Here is a 17,833-nt window from a genome sequence, read left to right on the forward strand (position 1 = left end):
GAGGGAGGCAGATTACCCTGTGAGGCTGTGAGCCCTGCTGCCTGCCTTAGAAAGTCACTCAAGTTCTTATTGAGACCATTCCTTCTGTTGGGGGAGAGAGAAATATGTGTCTTTCATGACTAATCCCATTCCCCTAAACTGTTTTCTGCTGTACTAAGGCTAGTGAAATTGACATCTAAATATGGGTTGGTAAAGGGAATGTCAGGTAGCTTGTTATTCCTAATTTGTTGTTTGTTGCTAACTGATATCAACTCAACTTCAACTTTGAGTGTTCCCATAAATGAGAGATCTCCATTTACTCCAGTGATATGGCTTGCTTGCTTGAGACAGAGCACGAGAGCTGATGGCCAGTGATCTTGGAAGACGTTCATTCAGAGTGAATCTATAAATGTGAGATCTCCAAGATCCCTATTCATCAATTATCCTGCTCATGTCTTGCAAATTCAGGACTGTGGTCATCTTGATGTGTCCAAAGTACAGTAGTCTCTCATGAAGCAGCTTGGCATCCAAAGTCTGATTTGCTCTAGGACATATTCATTTAACCTTTTAGTGAACCATGCTATTTGTAGATCTCTCTTCCAATATTGTATTTGAAATGACACAATTTTCTTCCTGTCAGCTTTCTTTGCTGACAGGCTTTCATATACACACAGAAATCTGAAATATAAAGAGTTGGATATTTCGATTGGCATTTCATGATACATCTTTAGAATGGAAAGTCTTATCTTGTTTTTCAGAGCTATAGAAAATCAGGCAGCTATAAGAAGCCAAATATCTTGAGCCATTCTTGATGATAGTATCCAGAAAAGAGAGCATATTAGAATCATAGAATCATATAGTTGGAAGAGACCTCATGGGTCATCCAGTCCAACCCCCTGCCAAGAAGCAGGGAAATTGCATTCAAAGCACCCCTGAAAGATGGCCATCCAGCTTGTTTGGGAAAATCTAATCCTGGTTTCCTCTCTACATCTCTATCCATTTGAAATCTTGCAGATTTGATAAACTTCGCAAATGCCATAGATGCCACTCAGATTGTGGCACTGCACTGCAAGGCAAAGGGAAACCCTTCACCCAGTGTGGCATGGGTGGATGAATCACAATCCTTGGGAATAGTTCATCTCATAACAGACAGTGAATTGAAGTTTCCCAGTGCAGAGATACAACATGCAGGCACATACAAGTGTCAAGCAAAGAACAGCGAAGGCGTTATTGAGAAAACCTTCCGGTTTGCCATAACAGGTAAGGAAAACACAGTCGGCACAGTTTATAAATTTGATCAAACAAACATTGACTCTCATTAAAATAGTATTGGGTTGTGTGTGGGGGGAGGGGGTTGTACCATATAGGCAGTGGGAATTGTCCTAGAACAATGGCTCCTTGCATGAGTTCCTTGGAAGCTGAGGCTTGTTCAAGGCGGGTTTCCATGTCCTTGGTCCAACCCCAAACCACAAGTGTTCCTTGATTTGTTTTAAAGTCTAAAACATAAAAGAAGGGATATAGAAAATATTAATTAATAAAACACCAACACCCAATTTTCATTCCCTTTTCCACCTGAATATTTAGATCCTACCAACTTTGGAAGGATGTGACATCCTTTAATTTATTTGGATCCTATGTCTGCCAATACATGAATTTCTGTCGTTCTTTAATGTTCTAAACACATTCCCCATCTGCATATAGCTCTTGTTTACTCACTGTGTGCCATTGTCTATTTCTATCCATAAATCATGCCCCTTGTATCAGGCAGTCTGGCCTCGGATCAAACTGGGTCTCTGATTCCTCTATGTAGACTAGTGGTTCTCAACCTGTGGATCTCCAGATGTTTTGGCCTACAACTCCCAGGAATCCCAGCCAGGTAACAGCTGTTAAGATTTCTGGGAGTTAAAGGTGAAAACATCCAGGGATCCACAGGTTGAGAACCACTGATGTAAACCATCCACCCACTATCCCAGTCCTCTGTCATCCCGGGCCCAGATCTTTGGTATAGTCCTTTAATAGGCCCTGGAAATAAGTGGCCCAAGCCCCCAGTATGGCCATTGTTGGGACCGGTCCTTGCACTTTACCATTCCACCGTCCCCGTATTTTTCTCTGTGCTAGCCTTGGCCCAGTCCTCTCAACAGCCTAGGCTCTTTTCAAAATTCTGGTCCCTGGTAGATTACCTTGTACGGAGGAATAGCGTGGAATTTCATATTAATTTATATGTTGTGTTAATAATTTCATGCTTATGTTTATGTTCACTCTGTATGTTTTATATGTTTTTTGCCTATGTGGAAACTGCCCTGAGTCTCCTAGGGGAGATAGAGCAGTATATAAATAAAGTATTATTATTATTATTATTATTATTATTATTATTATTATTCTCAATAGATGGGACCATGTCCAGTCCTTCTGAGAAGGCAACATAGCTTTCGACTAATCTCAGCTTTATTAGTTCAGTTCCCCCCCCCCCCCCCCCAAACAAACCTTTGGTGTTGTTTTTAAGGATATTATGGCATAAAATTATTTTTTAAGGTTCAACATTATTTTGGTTAAATTGTTTCAGAGGTCCAAGGTGAACCTACAGAATCAGGATATTTCAGCTCAATGGTTCCATTACTGCTAATCCTCTGCCTAAACAAGTAAGTGCGTCCTTTAGTTTCACTATCTGCCCTCTAAGGCAGTCTGGCAAAAAACCAGGAGAAATATGGGAGAAATTAGCATTGGCTCATTGTTTTTGTTTTCAAACATGACCATCTCTTTCCAGAGTGCTGCTGTGTTTCTTCTTCTTTGTGCCCATGATTTCGTTTTTCACTCAAAGGAAAGCTCAAACAATGAAAAGATGAACAAGAGACATTAAGAAGGCGCAAGCTGCTGTGGCTCCTGAAAAAGAAGAAACAAAGAGCAACAATGACAGGACAACCAGGGTTTGAGGGATTTCTGTTATCCAGTCCCCAAACTGCTCTATTACTGGGCAACAGATGGATTTGACTTGGTTATGATACATATTACTATTCTCTCAGTTTGTTTGTATTTTAAATAAAAGCATTTGGTAGAATGCAGAAAGTGGCATAAAGTCAACAGTGCTCTTTTGTTAGATTTGGGAAAAACATGAATAATAACAATGCAACAATTTTTTTCCCTTTTATTTGAGGGAACACAACCTAGCACAGCAGGTTTACCACCAGCTGTAGTAAATCTTGCCAACCAAAAAGTTGGCAGACCGAATCAGGGTGAGCTCCTGGCCATATCCCAGCTTCTGCCTACCTAGCAATTTCAAAAATAGCAATGTGAGTAGATAAATAGATGCGGCTTAAGCAGGGAGGTATTTAAGGCATCCATAAGGAAATGCCAGATTTGATCAAGGTGGAAGTTACGAAGAAAACTCTTTGGCAAAAGAGCTGCAAGATCAAGAATGAGCCACATTCATAAAGACAAAGATCCACCCAGAGGAAAAGTGTTCTTAGCATACCGCAAGGGAACCACTGTCCACATAGGGAAGCTGATGAAGAAACACAACCTCCAAAGGTCAGGGTGACCTTTTGCTGCATTTTATTGAGTTTTATTTAATTGATTGGGGATTTTTTTGTATATTTTATGTTTTATGTTAATTCATATTGTTATTGTTTTATAAATGTTTATGTATTTTACTATATTTTGTAATGTCTTGCAGCATAATTATGTGCTTTTGTGAGTCCCTTTTGGGAAATGGTGGCAGGATATAAATAAAGTATTATTATTATTATTATTATTATTATTATTATTATTATTATTGTGCTGTCACACCCAGACACTATAAAAATAAAACTAAGTTGTGCTTCTCTCTAGATCTGGGCAAACTGTGGGTGTCTTTCTTAGAAGCTTGAGATTCTCAGCAACTGAGGCTACTACAGGCTTTGAACATCAAAACAGAATATTTATTTCTCAAAGTCCTTCCAGACTTGGCATGGCTTGTCAAAGTTACGAACAAAACAGTCAATTGATGAAACAATAGAGATGTTCTTTCTTTCCTTTTTCCTCTATTCGCTGTGTTGCCTTTCTCCAAATGGTAGAAAAAATCCTGAAATCCCTTTACCGTAACCCTGAGCTACTATCTTTTAGAAGGTGCAGGCCTTCCCCTATTCCAGCCCAAGGTTAGTTTTGGAGATGAAGCAAATAGTGCTCAATAACGCTATCTGTAACTCAATTGCCTATCTATCTATATCTCAATTAGCTTCTATAACTCAATTACTATCTCACTTTCTCAATCGTACTTACAATGGTTTTTCCAGAGCTATCTGGCTGGCCAAACAGCACATCTGAGGCTTTTTTCTATACTGAAGGAGGCAGGGGAGATTCCAAAATGGAGATCTCAACCCCAGGAAAAAGGGTGGTCTCTAAACCCAAAGAGATACTTTCTAAACCAATAAATGCAAAGGGCCTGCAGGCTGGCTTTCCAGCCTCTGAAACTGTTAACTTTCAGGGTGCAGCTGAAATTGGAGCAACCCTGGGGAAATGCAAAGGAATGTTATCCCATGCAACTAAAAGACAATGCAAACCAAGCTCCTGGAAGACAGAACAATTATTATGCTGAGTATTGTGATCCAACAACACAGGGAGGGTTGTACAATTAGCCCCATAGATGTTTGTGCCCTTTTCTTCTTTTATTTTCTGTTCTGAAATGGACTAATACTACATCATTGGAAATCTGTAAAGAGGGCAAGAAAAGGAAGATCACCTTATAGAAAAGAGCAAGATATAGAGGCAAGAGATAATTTCAGGCAAATTTGGGTTCCCATGAAAGGCCAGCAAATGATGAGTTAATTCATACTTTATGACATTTCATAGATGTACATTGGGGCTCAAGCAACATCAGAGATAGTTAAGATGGTGAACATTACTTATGAAAAGAACACAAAAGATAGGAGAGGCTGAGTCTCTCCTCCCTGCTGAGCTCACTGACTGCAAACTCTGTTTGCATTTTGAACTTAGTTTTCAGCAATGAAAGTAAGCTGAGGATAACAGGAGACAGTGGAAATAAATCGGACATTTTAAAAAGCTTCTGAAAAGTAGGATAGCACAGAACTAATTATTTTAGATAGGGCTGAGCTTTAGCACAGCAGGTTAACCACCAGCTGCAGTAAATCTTGCCAATCAAAAGGTTGACAGTTCAAAGCCCTGGTTAGGTGAGCTCCTAGCCCAGCATCTGCCTACCCAACAGTTTGAAAGCAAATGTTAATAGATAAATAGATACTGCTTTAAGGTAGGGAGGTATTTAAGGCACCTATAAGGAAATGCCAGAAAAATGCTGGCAATTCAACCAAGGAGGAAGTTTACAAACAAAGCTCTTCAGCAGGGAAAGTGGAGCCCCCTTTTCCTTTTCCCTTCCATTTTCTCCAGCATCATTATCTTCTCCAAGCTTTCCTGTCTTCTCATTATGTGGCCAAAGTACTTCATTTTTCCTGTAATGTCCTTCCCTCCAGTGAGCAGTCAAGCATTGTTTCCTGGAGTATGGACTGGTTTGATCTTTTTGCAGTCCAAGGAAGTCTCAGAATTTTCCTCCAACACCACTGTTCAAAAAGTCTATCTTCCTTTGCTCAGCCTTCCTATTTATTTATTTATTTATTTATTTGTATACCGCCTTTCGCGGCCCATAGGTGACTCAAGGTGGTTAACAGGACAAAATTCAATCCTTACAATGTCATAAATACAATTAAAAGCATAACAAAAAACATAAACAAATCAATAAAATATAAATTCATAGTGTCTCCTCGTAAAAAACGTTGTCTGGACTCACTGTCTAGTCGCTCCATTTTTCTATGTCATTTACTCTGCATTTGCGAATGCTTGTTCAAAAAGCCATGGCTTGACTTTTTCCCAGAATGTTAAAAGGGAGGTGGCTGATCTAATATCTATAGGGAGGGCATTCCACAGCCAAGGGCCACCACCGAGAAGGCTCTGTCTTTCATCTCCACTAAACGTACTTGTGACGAAGGCAGTAACGAGAGCAGGGCATCCCCAGATGATCTTAAAGAGCTTAAAGATAGGTCATAAGGGGAGATGAGTTCGGACATGTAAGTTGGGCCAGAACCGTTTAGCCAGCACTTTGAATTGTGCCCGGTAGCAGACTGGCAGCCAGTGGAGCTGTGCAACAGAGGAGTCAAGCTCTTGCATCCATAGGTTACTATGAGGAATACCATTGATTTCATTATATGGATATTCATTGCCAATGCATGTCTCCACTCTTCACTAGTTTATTGAGATTGGTCATTGCTCTCCTCCCAAGAAATAAATGTCTTCTGATTTCCTGGCTGCAGTCTGCGTCTGCAGTAATCTTCACTCCTAAAAATACAAAGTCTGTCACTGCCTCCATGTTTTCTCCCTCTGTTTGACAGTCTGGTTGCCATAATCTTAGGGTTTTTTATGTTTAACTGCAACCCAGCTTTCGCATTTTCTTCTTTCACCTTGGTTAGCTCCTCCTCACTTTTAGCCATCAAAGTGGTGTGATCTGCATATCTAAGGTTGTTAATTTTTCTTCCAGCAAGTTTAACTCCAGCCTTGGATTCATCAAGCCCTGCACGTATTTCTAGAGTTGTGAAACTGAGATTAGGAAGTGGTTTTTTCTCTGGTTGCATAATGTGAGTTTCTCCTTTTTGATTAAAATGTGCTGTAGTTGTAGAGCCTTTTTTCAGTCCTAAATACGGATCTGGAGAGTAAGGTGTGCTGAGGACAACCGTTTCAAGATAAGCAGATCAACACCATCAAGTGAGTGGGGATATGGGTAAGAGTGAGCAGGAGTACTGGACAACCAGCCTACCTTGATTTTGTTCTCAATTATAGGAGGTGCATTGTAGTAGAAACATGGGAGTTGATGCAGAAAATTATTTAGACGCTCTGCAATCTATTAGAACTCTAAATTCTGGATTTTTCTATCTCAAAGCATTAAATATCATCTGGACAGAATGGATTCACTCCATCTTTCAGAGTGAGGCCCTCAAATCAGTCCAAAGGCTGTCTTTGCATGTTTCTATCTTTGCATCTCTTAAAAATTAGTTTGTATTCAAACAACAATGTGCCAACAAGAAATTAAAGTAGTTAAAAAGTGGTCCATCACATTAGTATGAAAATCTTAAGGCATTTTCCTACAATGGATAAGAGACCAAAGAGAAACTGTATTTGCTTAGTGAGAAAGACCAAAATGCTACCAATTTGTTCAATAATTTATCATAGGTTATGAGCAGATCAGTGGCTTTTCCCTGTGACGGCACATGTGGGGAAAGGAGAGTTATATGCAACAGGACACAAAGGGTTATACATTCTCTTCCCTAGTAGTAGCAAGAATCAACATGGGTCTAAGAATTGAATTGGTGGATATAATTGCTAATCATCCAAAAATCAAAACCGATTACAGTGTCTCAAATGAGGAAACGTATTCTAAACACCGAAATCACAATTAGTTATCGTCAACAAGACATCAGGTGGCCTAAAAACGTTGGGTTAGTTGCGACTCAAGGCAGCTCATGGAAATAGCAATGTTAGTGCCATACATTCATAAAAATACAATTAAAACATTCAACTAAATATTTTAAAAGCATATATAAACCATTTAAAAACATATAATCACCGATGTGCTGTTAAAATCATTATCCAGCGGCATCGTCCAGCCGTTCCATGTTCATTCCTCCTATTTCATAATTACCTATTCCACTGCACTTCCAAACGCTTGTTCAAAAAGCCAAATTTTTATTCTTTTTTGGAAGATCAGGAGGGAGGGGGGCAATCTATTATCCCTAGGGGCGGCGTTCCACAACTGAAGGGCCACCACTGAGAAGGCCCTGCCTCTCATTCCCACCAGACGCACTTGCAAGGAAAGTTATTGTGTATTGGTTGTATTTTATCTGATGTTATTATTTGTAGTGTGTATTTTATTTTGCTTTATTGTAATTGTTGGGCTTGACCTCATGTTAGCCACTCCGTGTCCCCTTGGGGAGATGGTGGCAGGGTATAAATAAAGTTTAATAAGAATTTTAAAAATTCAAATAATATAAGTGAAACTGAACAGTGTCCCTGCCAAATCTCTGTCCAGAATATGCAGCTGTGACTGTGATCCTCTTCCATCTCCAGATCCTGGGCAAAACTGGTCTACACTTTTGGACAAAGAGAAAGAAACTGTCAGGGATAAAGGTGTTTAGAGTGTAATGCATATGAGATTTTCACCATTCCCTGAAAAGGGACATCATTCTTTCTGCTTGTATGCTTACTTTTTCTTCCCCATTCTTTCCATTTCATAGGATCCTTAAGCTAGCATTAGAGTTGGAAAGAGATTGAAGTTCCATCCGGAAGAGAACATAAAAGAAGAAAAGAAAAGAGAGGAGATGTGCTACCTCCTTGAGGTCTTAGTTTTCGGACTTCTTTCAACTGACCTCTTTTGGGATGGTAAGAATTTTATTATTTATTTATTTATTTATTTAAAACTTTTGTATCCCAATCTTCTCTACCTCCGTAGAGGGACTCAGACCGGCTAACAGCAAGTATTCAATGCTCAAAACAAACCTTTAAAACATCATATATAAACAAGAAGTTAAAAATACATATCAGATAAAAAGCATAATAAAACATTCACCAGGATAAAAACAACGTCCAACTCAGTCCGCACATTGTGGTCAATACCTTAGTCAATTACCCGTCTCAGCCATCACTCTGCAAATGCCTTGTTCCACATCCAAGACTTCACTTTCTTTCTAAAGGTTAGGAGGGATGGGGCAGATCTAATTTCATTCGGAAGAGAGTTCCATAGCTGGGGAGCCACCACAGAAAAGGCCCTGTCACTCGTCCCCACCAAACGCAACTGCGAAAGTGGCGGGACCGAGAGCAGGGCCTCTCCAGAAGATCTTAATGCCCTTATGGTTCGTAGGGGAGAATACGTTCGGACAGGTAAACTGGGCCGGAACCGTAAAGGGTTTTGTAGGTTAAAACCAGCATTTTGAATTGTGCTTGGAAGCTAATTGGCAGCCAGTGGAGCTGGCACAACAAGGGAGGAGAGTGAAAGAAAGAGGAATCCATTTTCTGGATCATCCCACCTTTTCCAGTTAAGGGAAGGTGTGAGTCTGAAGTTCTTTGCTGTATGGTTGAGCTTCTTGTTCTCTCTTTCCAGGTGTGCAATGTGACATACTATATAAGCTGTATGTCCAATCTGTGACAGTCCAAGAGGGACTCTGTGTCTTCGTCCCCTGCAACTTCACTTATGACCCAGCTGATGCCTACATTAATTCCAAATTGTATGGATACTGGTCTAAGGGAGGATGCCAACCTTCTCCTTTAGTGGCCACCAACGATCCAAAGAAAACTATAGCAGATAATGCTCGGAATCGCTTTTTTCTTTCAGAGGAAGTGGGACAAGGCAACTGTTCTCTTGTCATCAATGATGCCCAAATAAATGATGGTGGGGAGTATTGCTTCAGAATGGAGAAAGAACCTACATCAAAGTATAATTTCCCAGATAGATTGAACGTGACTGTAAAAGGTGAGTGGCGATAAGGACATCTGCCTCCCTGCAAAAGCTGCAAGTGACATACACAAATAAATCCACTCCCATAAGACCAGATCCCCTTCTCACACCATTCCAAGAAAGGTGAGGTATAGGCTGCACTATAAACATAGGCAGAGAGCAAGTGGTAATATGGTCCAAAAAGGTGCAATGGCTGTCAAATTCACAATTAATGGATCCAGCATGCAAAGGTTCCTAAAGCTAGTGCAGCTTCTCGGGTGTGTATAGCTTCTAATGTTCATCTCATAGCGTCTTAGATCCATCTCTTGGCCAACATGGTCTTCTGAATAAACCATTCCATGAAATGCAGTGCACAATATTTGTGACACAAACAGAAGCATAGATAGGAGTGTAGAAGGGTGAAACAGGAAACACTGGGATCAATGTGCCATTTTTATGAGGGGAAAGAGTGCGTGGATTCCAGAACAAAAAGGATGCTTTGGCCTCTGATCATGAGCACTTCTAGGGAATTCAATTTGCAAAGGAATCAGAGGAGTGTGGAGGCTCTTGTGTCATCCTCAAATCAACATCTCCCTTTTTATCTGTGGCAATGATTTCAATTTTTTTTTAGCATCCATCTTATTTATATTTACAGAAGACTGCTAAATAAATGTAGTTTCTGACTGGATGACAGTTAAAATTTTAATTTTAATTGAGAATGGAAACAAATAGACCATACTATACCAAACCATAAACTATGTATTGATATTAACATTGAAATACAGTAATGAAAAGCAAATTATGACAAGTATTTATTTATCATGTCAGGAACGAACCAAACAGTTGTATTGCATTAAAAAACAAACAAACAAAACACAAAGTTTGCAAACTTGGCATTCTATTAAATGTCCTTTGACCAGTAGTTGATCACTTGGAGTACCTCTGATGTTGCTATAAGAAGGTCCTCCATTGTGCATGTAGCAGGGCTCAAGTTGCATTGCAGTAGGTGGTCAGTGGTCTGCTCTTCTCCACACTCGCATGTCGTGGATTCCACTTTGTAGCCCCATTTCTTGAGGTTGGCTCTGTATCTCGTGGTGCCAGAGTGCAGTCTGTTCAGTGCCTTCCAAGTCGCTCAGTTTTCTGTGTGCCCAGGAGGAGTCTTTCATTTGGTATCAGCCATTGATTGAGATTCTGGGTTTTAGCCTGCCACTTTTGGACTCTCGCTTGCTGAGGTGTTCCAGCGATTATCTCTGCAGTCATTGAATTCTTGACAGCAGAAGGTGTCACCCCAAAGGAGATTCATCAGAGAATGCAAGCTGTTTGTGGTGATTGTGTTGATGTGAGCACTGTGCATTGGTGGGTGAGTAAGGCTAAAGATGTTGAAGTGAGAACATCTGACTTGCATGACAAACAAAGAGCTGGACATTCTGTGACAACAACCACCGAGTTTCACAAGCAAAAGGTTGACAGATTGATTCAGGACAATCGTCATATCACTCAGAGAGACATTTCAGGCATAATCGGCATTTCACAAGAATGTGTGGATCACATTATTGCTTTGCTTGGCTACTAGAAGATCTGTGCACGATGGGTACCCAGGATGCTGAGGCCTGAAATGAATGCTTGAAATTTCTCTTTGAGTTATACGATTATCATCCTGAATCAATCTGTCAACCTTTTGCTTGTGAAACTCGGTGGTTGCTGTCACAGGACATCCAATACTTTGTTTGTCACGCAAGTCAGATGTTCCCACTTCAACATCTTTAAGCTTTCTCACCCAACAATGCACAGTACTCACATCAACACAATCACCACAAACAGCTTGCGTTCTCTGATTAATCTCCTTTGCAGTCACACCTTCAGCTATAAAGAATTCAGTGACTGCACATTGCTTAAGTTGCATTGACCGACTGTCTGTGCAGGATTCCATACTTTGCACTTTAACAATACAACCATTCAATGCTAAGGCTTCCCACCAAATGGAACTATAGAGGAGAGTCTACTGAACAAGCCAGAACCTGCCGCATACCAGTACTTCCATCTGTTGAGGAGTTACAAAGGTGGAGGCATTACTTTTCATTCAAGCTTCGTACAAAGTTGGTGAAATAGCTATATGTTGATAACTGTCTTTTCCTTCCTCTTTAGAGCGGAAATACCCAGTAATAGAGCTTTCTGGAAATCTTCGGGCAAGCCACCCAACAAACATCATTTGTACAGCCCCAGAAAGTTGTTCCTTGAAGTCACCGCACATTCTCTGGGAAATAGTGCCCAGAAATTTCATACTGAATGCCTCTGAATTGCAGTCAAATGGCACCCACATTTACAATGTGTTGGACTTTACACCTTCAGCAGCAGATGACAAGCAGAAACTCACCTGCACAGTCAGCTATGGAACAGGAAGCAGCTCTGTCTCCATGGAGGTGTCTGTTCCTCTGGATGTCAGATGTGAGTGGCCCTTTCTTTTCATACCCTACATCTCAGCAGGAATGGTTTAAGGACTTACTATTCATGTTTGCATCAGGTGTGGCTGTAACTGAAATGAATTCTTATTTCAAGGAAATGCTTCATTCTATGTAAAGTAGGATAGACTGTCAATCAACTCAGCACAGTGGAAGCACATGTATGTGTAAGGGAGAGATTAGGTTTAGGTCTCTGATTCTATTACTTTTATGTAATTGAGCTGATATTGGTTAAATAGTGTGTGTATGTGTGTGCGTGTTTGCGTTACTTAAATGGTATCTGGATTTGGTATTTTGTGATTGTAAGTTGGCTATGTTATAGTATTGGGTAATCAATCATATTTGAACAAATTGATGACCCTTGTGTGTTTAAAATTATTGTGAGTCATTTTACACTGTGTCCTTTCTCTCTCCATGTTACATAGTTGTGAGTCATATTACTCAAAACATGTTGCCCAAGAAAGGGAACTCTAGATAACTCATTTTAACAACAAAAAGACAAATCTGTGTATCATCATGCTTAATGATGTTATGGAACTCTGAGCAAAATTCTAGCTGGCACAAAATCAGATATGAGCCATGTTTGAGGTTCCAGCCAGTCTATCCATATCATCAAGATGATGAAATGGCAACAGATAGATGCTTCAGATCATAGTGTCTCTTTGATGATGGGGAGAACTGCTGCAAAACAAGTCTAATTTCAGTGGCAGTGGCATGAAGCCATCTACCGCAGAGCACTACCATTGAAAAATGAAGTTAAACATGATACCCTCATCAGGGGGTGGACGAGCAGTTAACACCCAGTTGGGGGAAGCATCTTATGGGCCACGCTTAGCACAGCAGGATAAACCACTGAACTATAGAAAAATCCTGCAGATTGAAAGGTCAGTAGTTCCAGCCCCAGTTGGAGAGAGCACCTGCCTTTAGCCCCAGCTCACCTGCCCAACTAGCAGATCAAAAGCAGAAATATGAGTAGATAGGTACCGCTTTTAGCAAGGATGTAATAAAGGTACACTTAAGGACATTGATCGGAGGAAAGCTCCTTGCATGGAAGATGGAGTGACAGCACAGCCTTTAAGATGCCGGAAATAAAATGGGAAAAACTGCCTTTATCTCTGTTTGTGTTGTCTGTCCTTGTTAATTGTATAATCAGCATTGAATATTTGCCATATGTGTGTTCGGTAATCCGCTCTGAGTCCCCTTCAGGGTGAAAAGGGCAGGGTATAAATACTGTAATTAATTAATTAAATAAATATTAGCATTTGAAGTCTGTATCTGTGTCCATGTTTGTATCTGTTCAGGAATATATGATCCAACAGCTTCAGGGTTATGGAAAAATTACTCTGAATTTTTTTTCAACATAACAACACATGATTCACAAGGTACTGAACCAATCCACCAAATAGATTCAGCACCCTGGAGAACTCCTTTACAATCTTGAATGAAACTGCAAAACTGACAACCTCATGATACTGATGAGCTAGTTGTCCCGTTTCTCGGAAAAGCTGCACACCCACCCTCCTTCCTCTATCACATGGGGACATCAGGGCAAGACACGTTGGTGCCCTGTCCCTTCCCCCAGCAGACAGGGGAAGATGTGGGAAGCCTCGTTGCCACGTTGCCCATCAGATGCGGGAAAGCTCCATCAGATCTACTCGAAACATGATTTCTTACCATGGTGGCAAGGAAGCTAGAATGCAAGAATAATAAAACTTATTTTCTAGACCTCCCTCTCCCCCCAAAGGGTCTCAAGGCACCCCACAGATGGGGTGAGGCCTCAGCCTGCCCAATCTGTTGCCGAAAAGGAGCCCCTGTGTGGTAAAGGTCAATTTAGCTACTGTGTAATGAAGTCCTGATTCTTCTCATCATTGACACTGAAGACTCCTCTGTATGTTATCATGGCAGTTGTGTGTGTGTGTGTGTGTGTATGAGAGAGAGATAGAGAGAAGGCTTAGGATCAGATTCTTCCAATCTCAGCTGAATCCTCACTTGAGGGAAACACTCACATAGAGATATTGTTCTTGTCTTACAGATCCACCACAAATGGTACAAACTGCTGCAGAAATTAGGGAAGAAAACAAAAGTAAGCTTTCTCTGCTTTTGTGCATTTGAACAGTCTTGAAATTCATTAAAAGAAAGGTGAATTTAAAACTTTGGATTCTTTAAAGTGCAATGGATACCTTTAAAAATACCTGGACAAGACGGAATGGATTTACGGAACTCCGAACGCTGAGCTCAGGATTAGCCTACTACTGTGTTTATGGTGTTGTTGTGTATTGATGATTTAATTTTTAATTTGTAATTGCTTAATTGCTTTTATATATGTATGTATATGTGACAAGGCATCGAATTGTGCCTTTCTCTGTAAGCCGCCCTGAGTCCCCCTTGGGGGTGAGAAGGGCGGGGTAAAAGTGACGGAAATAAATAAATAAAAAATAAATAAAAATAGAGTCAGCCTAAGGCAGTTAATTCAGAATGCAAAGCTTCCTGGCAAGAGCAAAAACAATACATTTGCTGTTACTCTTGAGCCATCTGACCATTCCTTCTGTTGGAGGAGATATGACATTGGCTCGTCCCATTCTCCTAAACTGGCTTCTACTGTACTAAGGCCAATGAAGTTGACTTCCAAATATAGATTGGTAAAGGGGATGTCAAGTATTTCTTGTTATTTTTGTTGTTTTTTGTTTGTTACTTTAAAGCTGAGTTCAACTCATAATGACTCCATGAATGAGAAATCTCCAAGTGACCCTAGAGCAGTGGTTCTCAACCTGGGGTCCCCAGATGTTTTTGGCCTACAAATCCCAGCCAGTTTACTAGCTGTTAGGATTTCTGGGAGTTGAAGGCTAAAAACATCTGGGGACCCCAGGTTGAGAACTACTGCCCTAGAGACTTGTTTGCTTGAGTCTGATCAGGAGAGTTGATGGCCAGAAATCTTGTGAGTTTTCCATTCATAGGTTTACCATCAATCAAACTTCCACATATGTTAAACCTATGAAGGAGAAACCTCAGAGATCCCTGGTCATCAATTATCCAGCTCAGGTCTTGCAGACTCAAGGACTGAGGTTTTCTTAATGTGTCCAAAGTACTGTATAGTAGCCTCCGACAAATCATCTTGGCTCCTCAGATGTGATTTGCTCTAGAACCCTTTCATTTATCTTTTTAGCATGACATGATATTTTTAGAACTTTTGTCCAGTGTTGCATTGAAATGGTTTAGTTTTCTTCCGGTGATGCTTTCATATCCATCCATAGAAATTGGAAATATGAAGAGGTGAATGTATCTGTTTTTGTATTTAATTATCCATTACTATAACTACTATATTATCTGGTTCTTCAGAGCTACCTTTGGAAATCTTAGTCCACTGCAGATTTTTTTAAAAAATACAGAAAATCAGCCAACCTTGGGGACAGTACATAGTTTAGGGATCTTTGAAGCTAGTTTCCTATCTACATGACTGTCCTTTTGAAATCTTGCAGGTTTCACACTCATCTACGATATTGCTGAAATCGTGGTTAAAAAAGGCAACTTGGTCACTTTGCACTGCTTTGGGGATGGTAATCCATTACCCAGCATGATTTGGCTGAAGAAATCACAATCCTTGGGAAGACTTCACTTCATAACAGATAGGGAATTGAAGATTGCCAATGTGCAGATACCAGATGTGGGCACATATACATGCAAGGTAAACAACAGCGAGGGCGTTGCCTACACAGACTTCCAACTTGCTATACAAGGTGAGCGAAACACAGGATTTTCCCAGATGAATGTTTCTCACATCCATAAAAATTGGTCAGAGATATTCAATCTTGTTATTCAACTTCTCACTAGAAAAAGGTGTTTGCGTGGGAGGGGTTCCAGCATAAAGTCAAAAAGGAGTGTCAGGGTTTGCCTGGAATAATGCTTCCTTCCTTGAGTAAGACAATATTCCTTTACTTTGGTTGTGGTTGCAGTTGTTGTGGAGGTTGTTGTCTTCATTGGGTTGTTGTAGGTTTTTTCGGGTTATATGGCCATGTTCTAGAGGCATTCCCTCCTGACGTTTCGCCTGCATCTATGGCAAGCATCTTCAGAGGTTGTGAGGTCACTTCACAGGCCTCACAACCTCTGAGGATGCTTGCCATAGATGCAGGCGAAATGTCAGGAAAGAATGCCTCTAGAACATGGCCATATAGCCCGAAAAAGCCTACAACAACCCAGTGATTCCGGCCATGAAAGCCTTCAACAATATGTTGTCTTCATTGTTGTTGTATGCCTCAAAGCCATATATGACTCATGGTGACCCTGAGTCTATCCTGAGTTCTCTTGGCAAGATTTGTGCAGAGAGGGTCTTCCAAGGTCACTCAATAGGTTGCCATAACCTTATTCCAATAATACAATTCATTAGCTTAATGTATTGTCGAAGGCTTTTGTGGCTGGAATCACTGGGTTGTTGTAGGTTTTTCGGGCTGTATGGCCATGTTCTAGAAGCAATTCATTGGCTTGGATAAAGTCTAAAACACAACAGGAGGGAAATATTAATTCAAGATTAATAGAATGCTGCTATCCAATTTTTCATTCAATCTTACACTTGAATGTTTATGTCCACCCAACTTCAGAAGAATTTCGCATGCTTTAATTTCTTTGGATCATATTTTTAAAGCATTCTGCCAATTTTCAGGCTTCTTCTTTAGCTTTATATCTACATTCTTTGTCTGCCTATAGGTCTTGTTTACTCATTGTACACTGTTTCAGTTTCGATCCATAAATCATGCTCCATGAATCTGGCAGCCCAGTCTCAGATTAAACTGGGACTCTCTTTGCTCTGGGTAAATCATGATGGAGAAATCTCTCACTTTTTCACATAAAAAAATTGTCTGTTGGTTCAGACATTCCCAACAAACACCTCTTTGGTTTTATCTATGATGTTGTAACATAAAATTAATGTTTAAAATAATTCAATATTTTTAATCATTTCAGAAAGTGGGGACCTCAGCTCTTTTGCTCCATTACTGCTAGTCCTTTGCCTAAACAAGTAAGTGGGGTAATCTCTGGTTTCACGATCTGCCTTGTAAACCAGTCTGGCTGAAAACTGGGAGAAAATGACCAAATTTGAGTCTTTTCCCCTAGTACTTGGCTGCTTGTTTTGTTTAAAATTGTCATCATCTCTTTTCAGAGTGCTGCTTTGTTTCTTCTTCTTTTTCGCCATGATTTCCTTTTCCACCCAAAGGAAAGCTCAAGTGAGAATGGGAGTGATAAAAGATATTAAGAAGATGCAACCTGCCATGGCTCCAGAAGAAAAAGAAATGGACAGAAAAGAACAGAAAAGAAATGAACAGAAATAGTGGAAGCACCGCCAGCATTTGAAAGAATTGTATTCTCTCTACTGCCTCCTTAAAAGGTCCCTATACCAAAAGCTGAGGAATGGGGTGGACTTGATTTTTGTTGCTACAAATCTTAGCACTCTTTAAGCTTGTTTGTTTCTTTCAAAAATAAAAGCACTTGGAAAAATTACATTTATCAGAGAAAAGGTTTCACTGGATTGGAAGTTAGTACTTAAATGTGTGTGGATTTTAATGCATTAAAAACAATTTCACAAAAAAAATTCTTCAAAATGAAAACGAATTATTGCAGAAAGTGGCATGCAGTTAGCCCTCTACTTTCATTGGGGACCCTTCCAGACAGTACCTTTATCCCAGGAGCTTCTGCAGTGAACAGGAGGGTGGCCAGACGCTGTTCCCTGTAAACACGGAAGCAATCGCTATAAATGGCAAAAAACGTGCGATTTCCAGATTTGGGGAATATCATGGTTTTGAGCCAAATATGTGCATCTTCGCATGTCTGTATGTCCCTGCACTCGGAAATCACAGGATTTCTTTTTATTTAGGTTTGTTCCTGGGTTTTAGATGTTTGTTCCTGATTGGTCGGTTCATAAAAAGAAGATGGCACTTGAGTAGAA

General features: G+C 40.3%; 1 protein-coding gene across 1 annotated transcript; it reads left to right on the forward strand.

Annotated features, from left to right (window-relative positions):
* Positions 1 to 11,029: 11,029 nt before the first annotated feature.
* On the forward strand, positions 11,030 to 17,295 carry LOC132781694 (sialic acid-binding Ig-like lectin 5). Its single transcript, XM_067462421.1, has 7 exons — positions 11,030 to 11,033; positions 11,588 to 11,628; positions 11,746 to 11,887; positions 13,934 to 13,984; positions 15,378 to 15,635; positions 16,855 to 16,909; positions 17,051 to 17,295. The coding sequence occupies exons 1-7, from the start codon at positions 11,030 to 11,032 to the stop codon at positions 17,217 to 17,219; spliced, it is 720 nt and encodes a 239-aa protein (XP_067318522.1). The 3' UTR covers positions 17,220 to 17,295.
* The last annotated feature ends 538 nt before the right edge of the window (positions 17,296 to 17,833 follow it).

This window comes from Anolis sagrei, chromosome Y (assembly GCF_037176765.1).
Source record: "Anolis sagrei isolate rAnoSag1 chromosome Y, rAnoSag1.mat, whole genome shotgun sequence".
NCBI lineage: Eukaryota > Metazoa > Chordata > Lepidosauria > Squamata > Dactyloidae > Anolis > Anolis sagrei.

Coding starts and splice junctions, on each gene's coding strand:
- LOC132781694 (XM_067462421.1), top strand. Junction 11,629..11,745: donor AGCTTTCTGGAAATCTTCGG/GCAAGCCACCCA, acceptor TCTGAATTGCAG/TCAAATGGCACCCACATTTA. Junction 15,636..16,854: donor CTTCCAACTTGCTATACAAG/GTGAGCGAAACA, acceptor TAATCATTTCAG/AAAGTGGGGACCTCAGCTCT.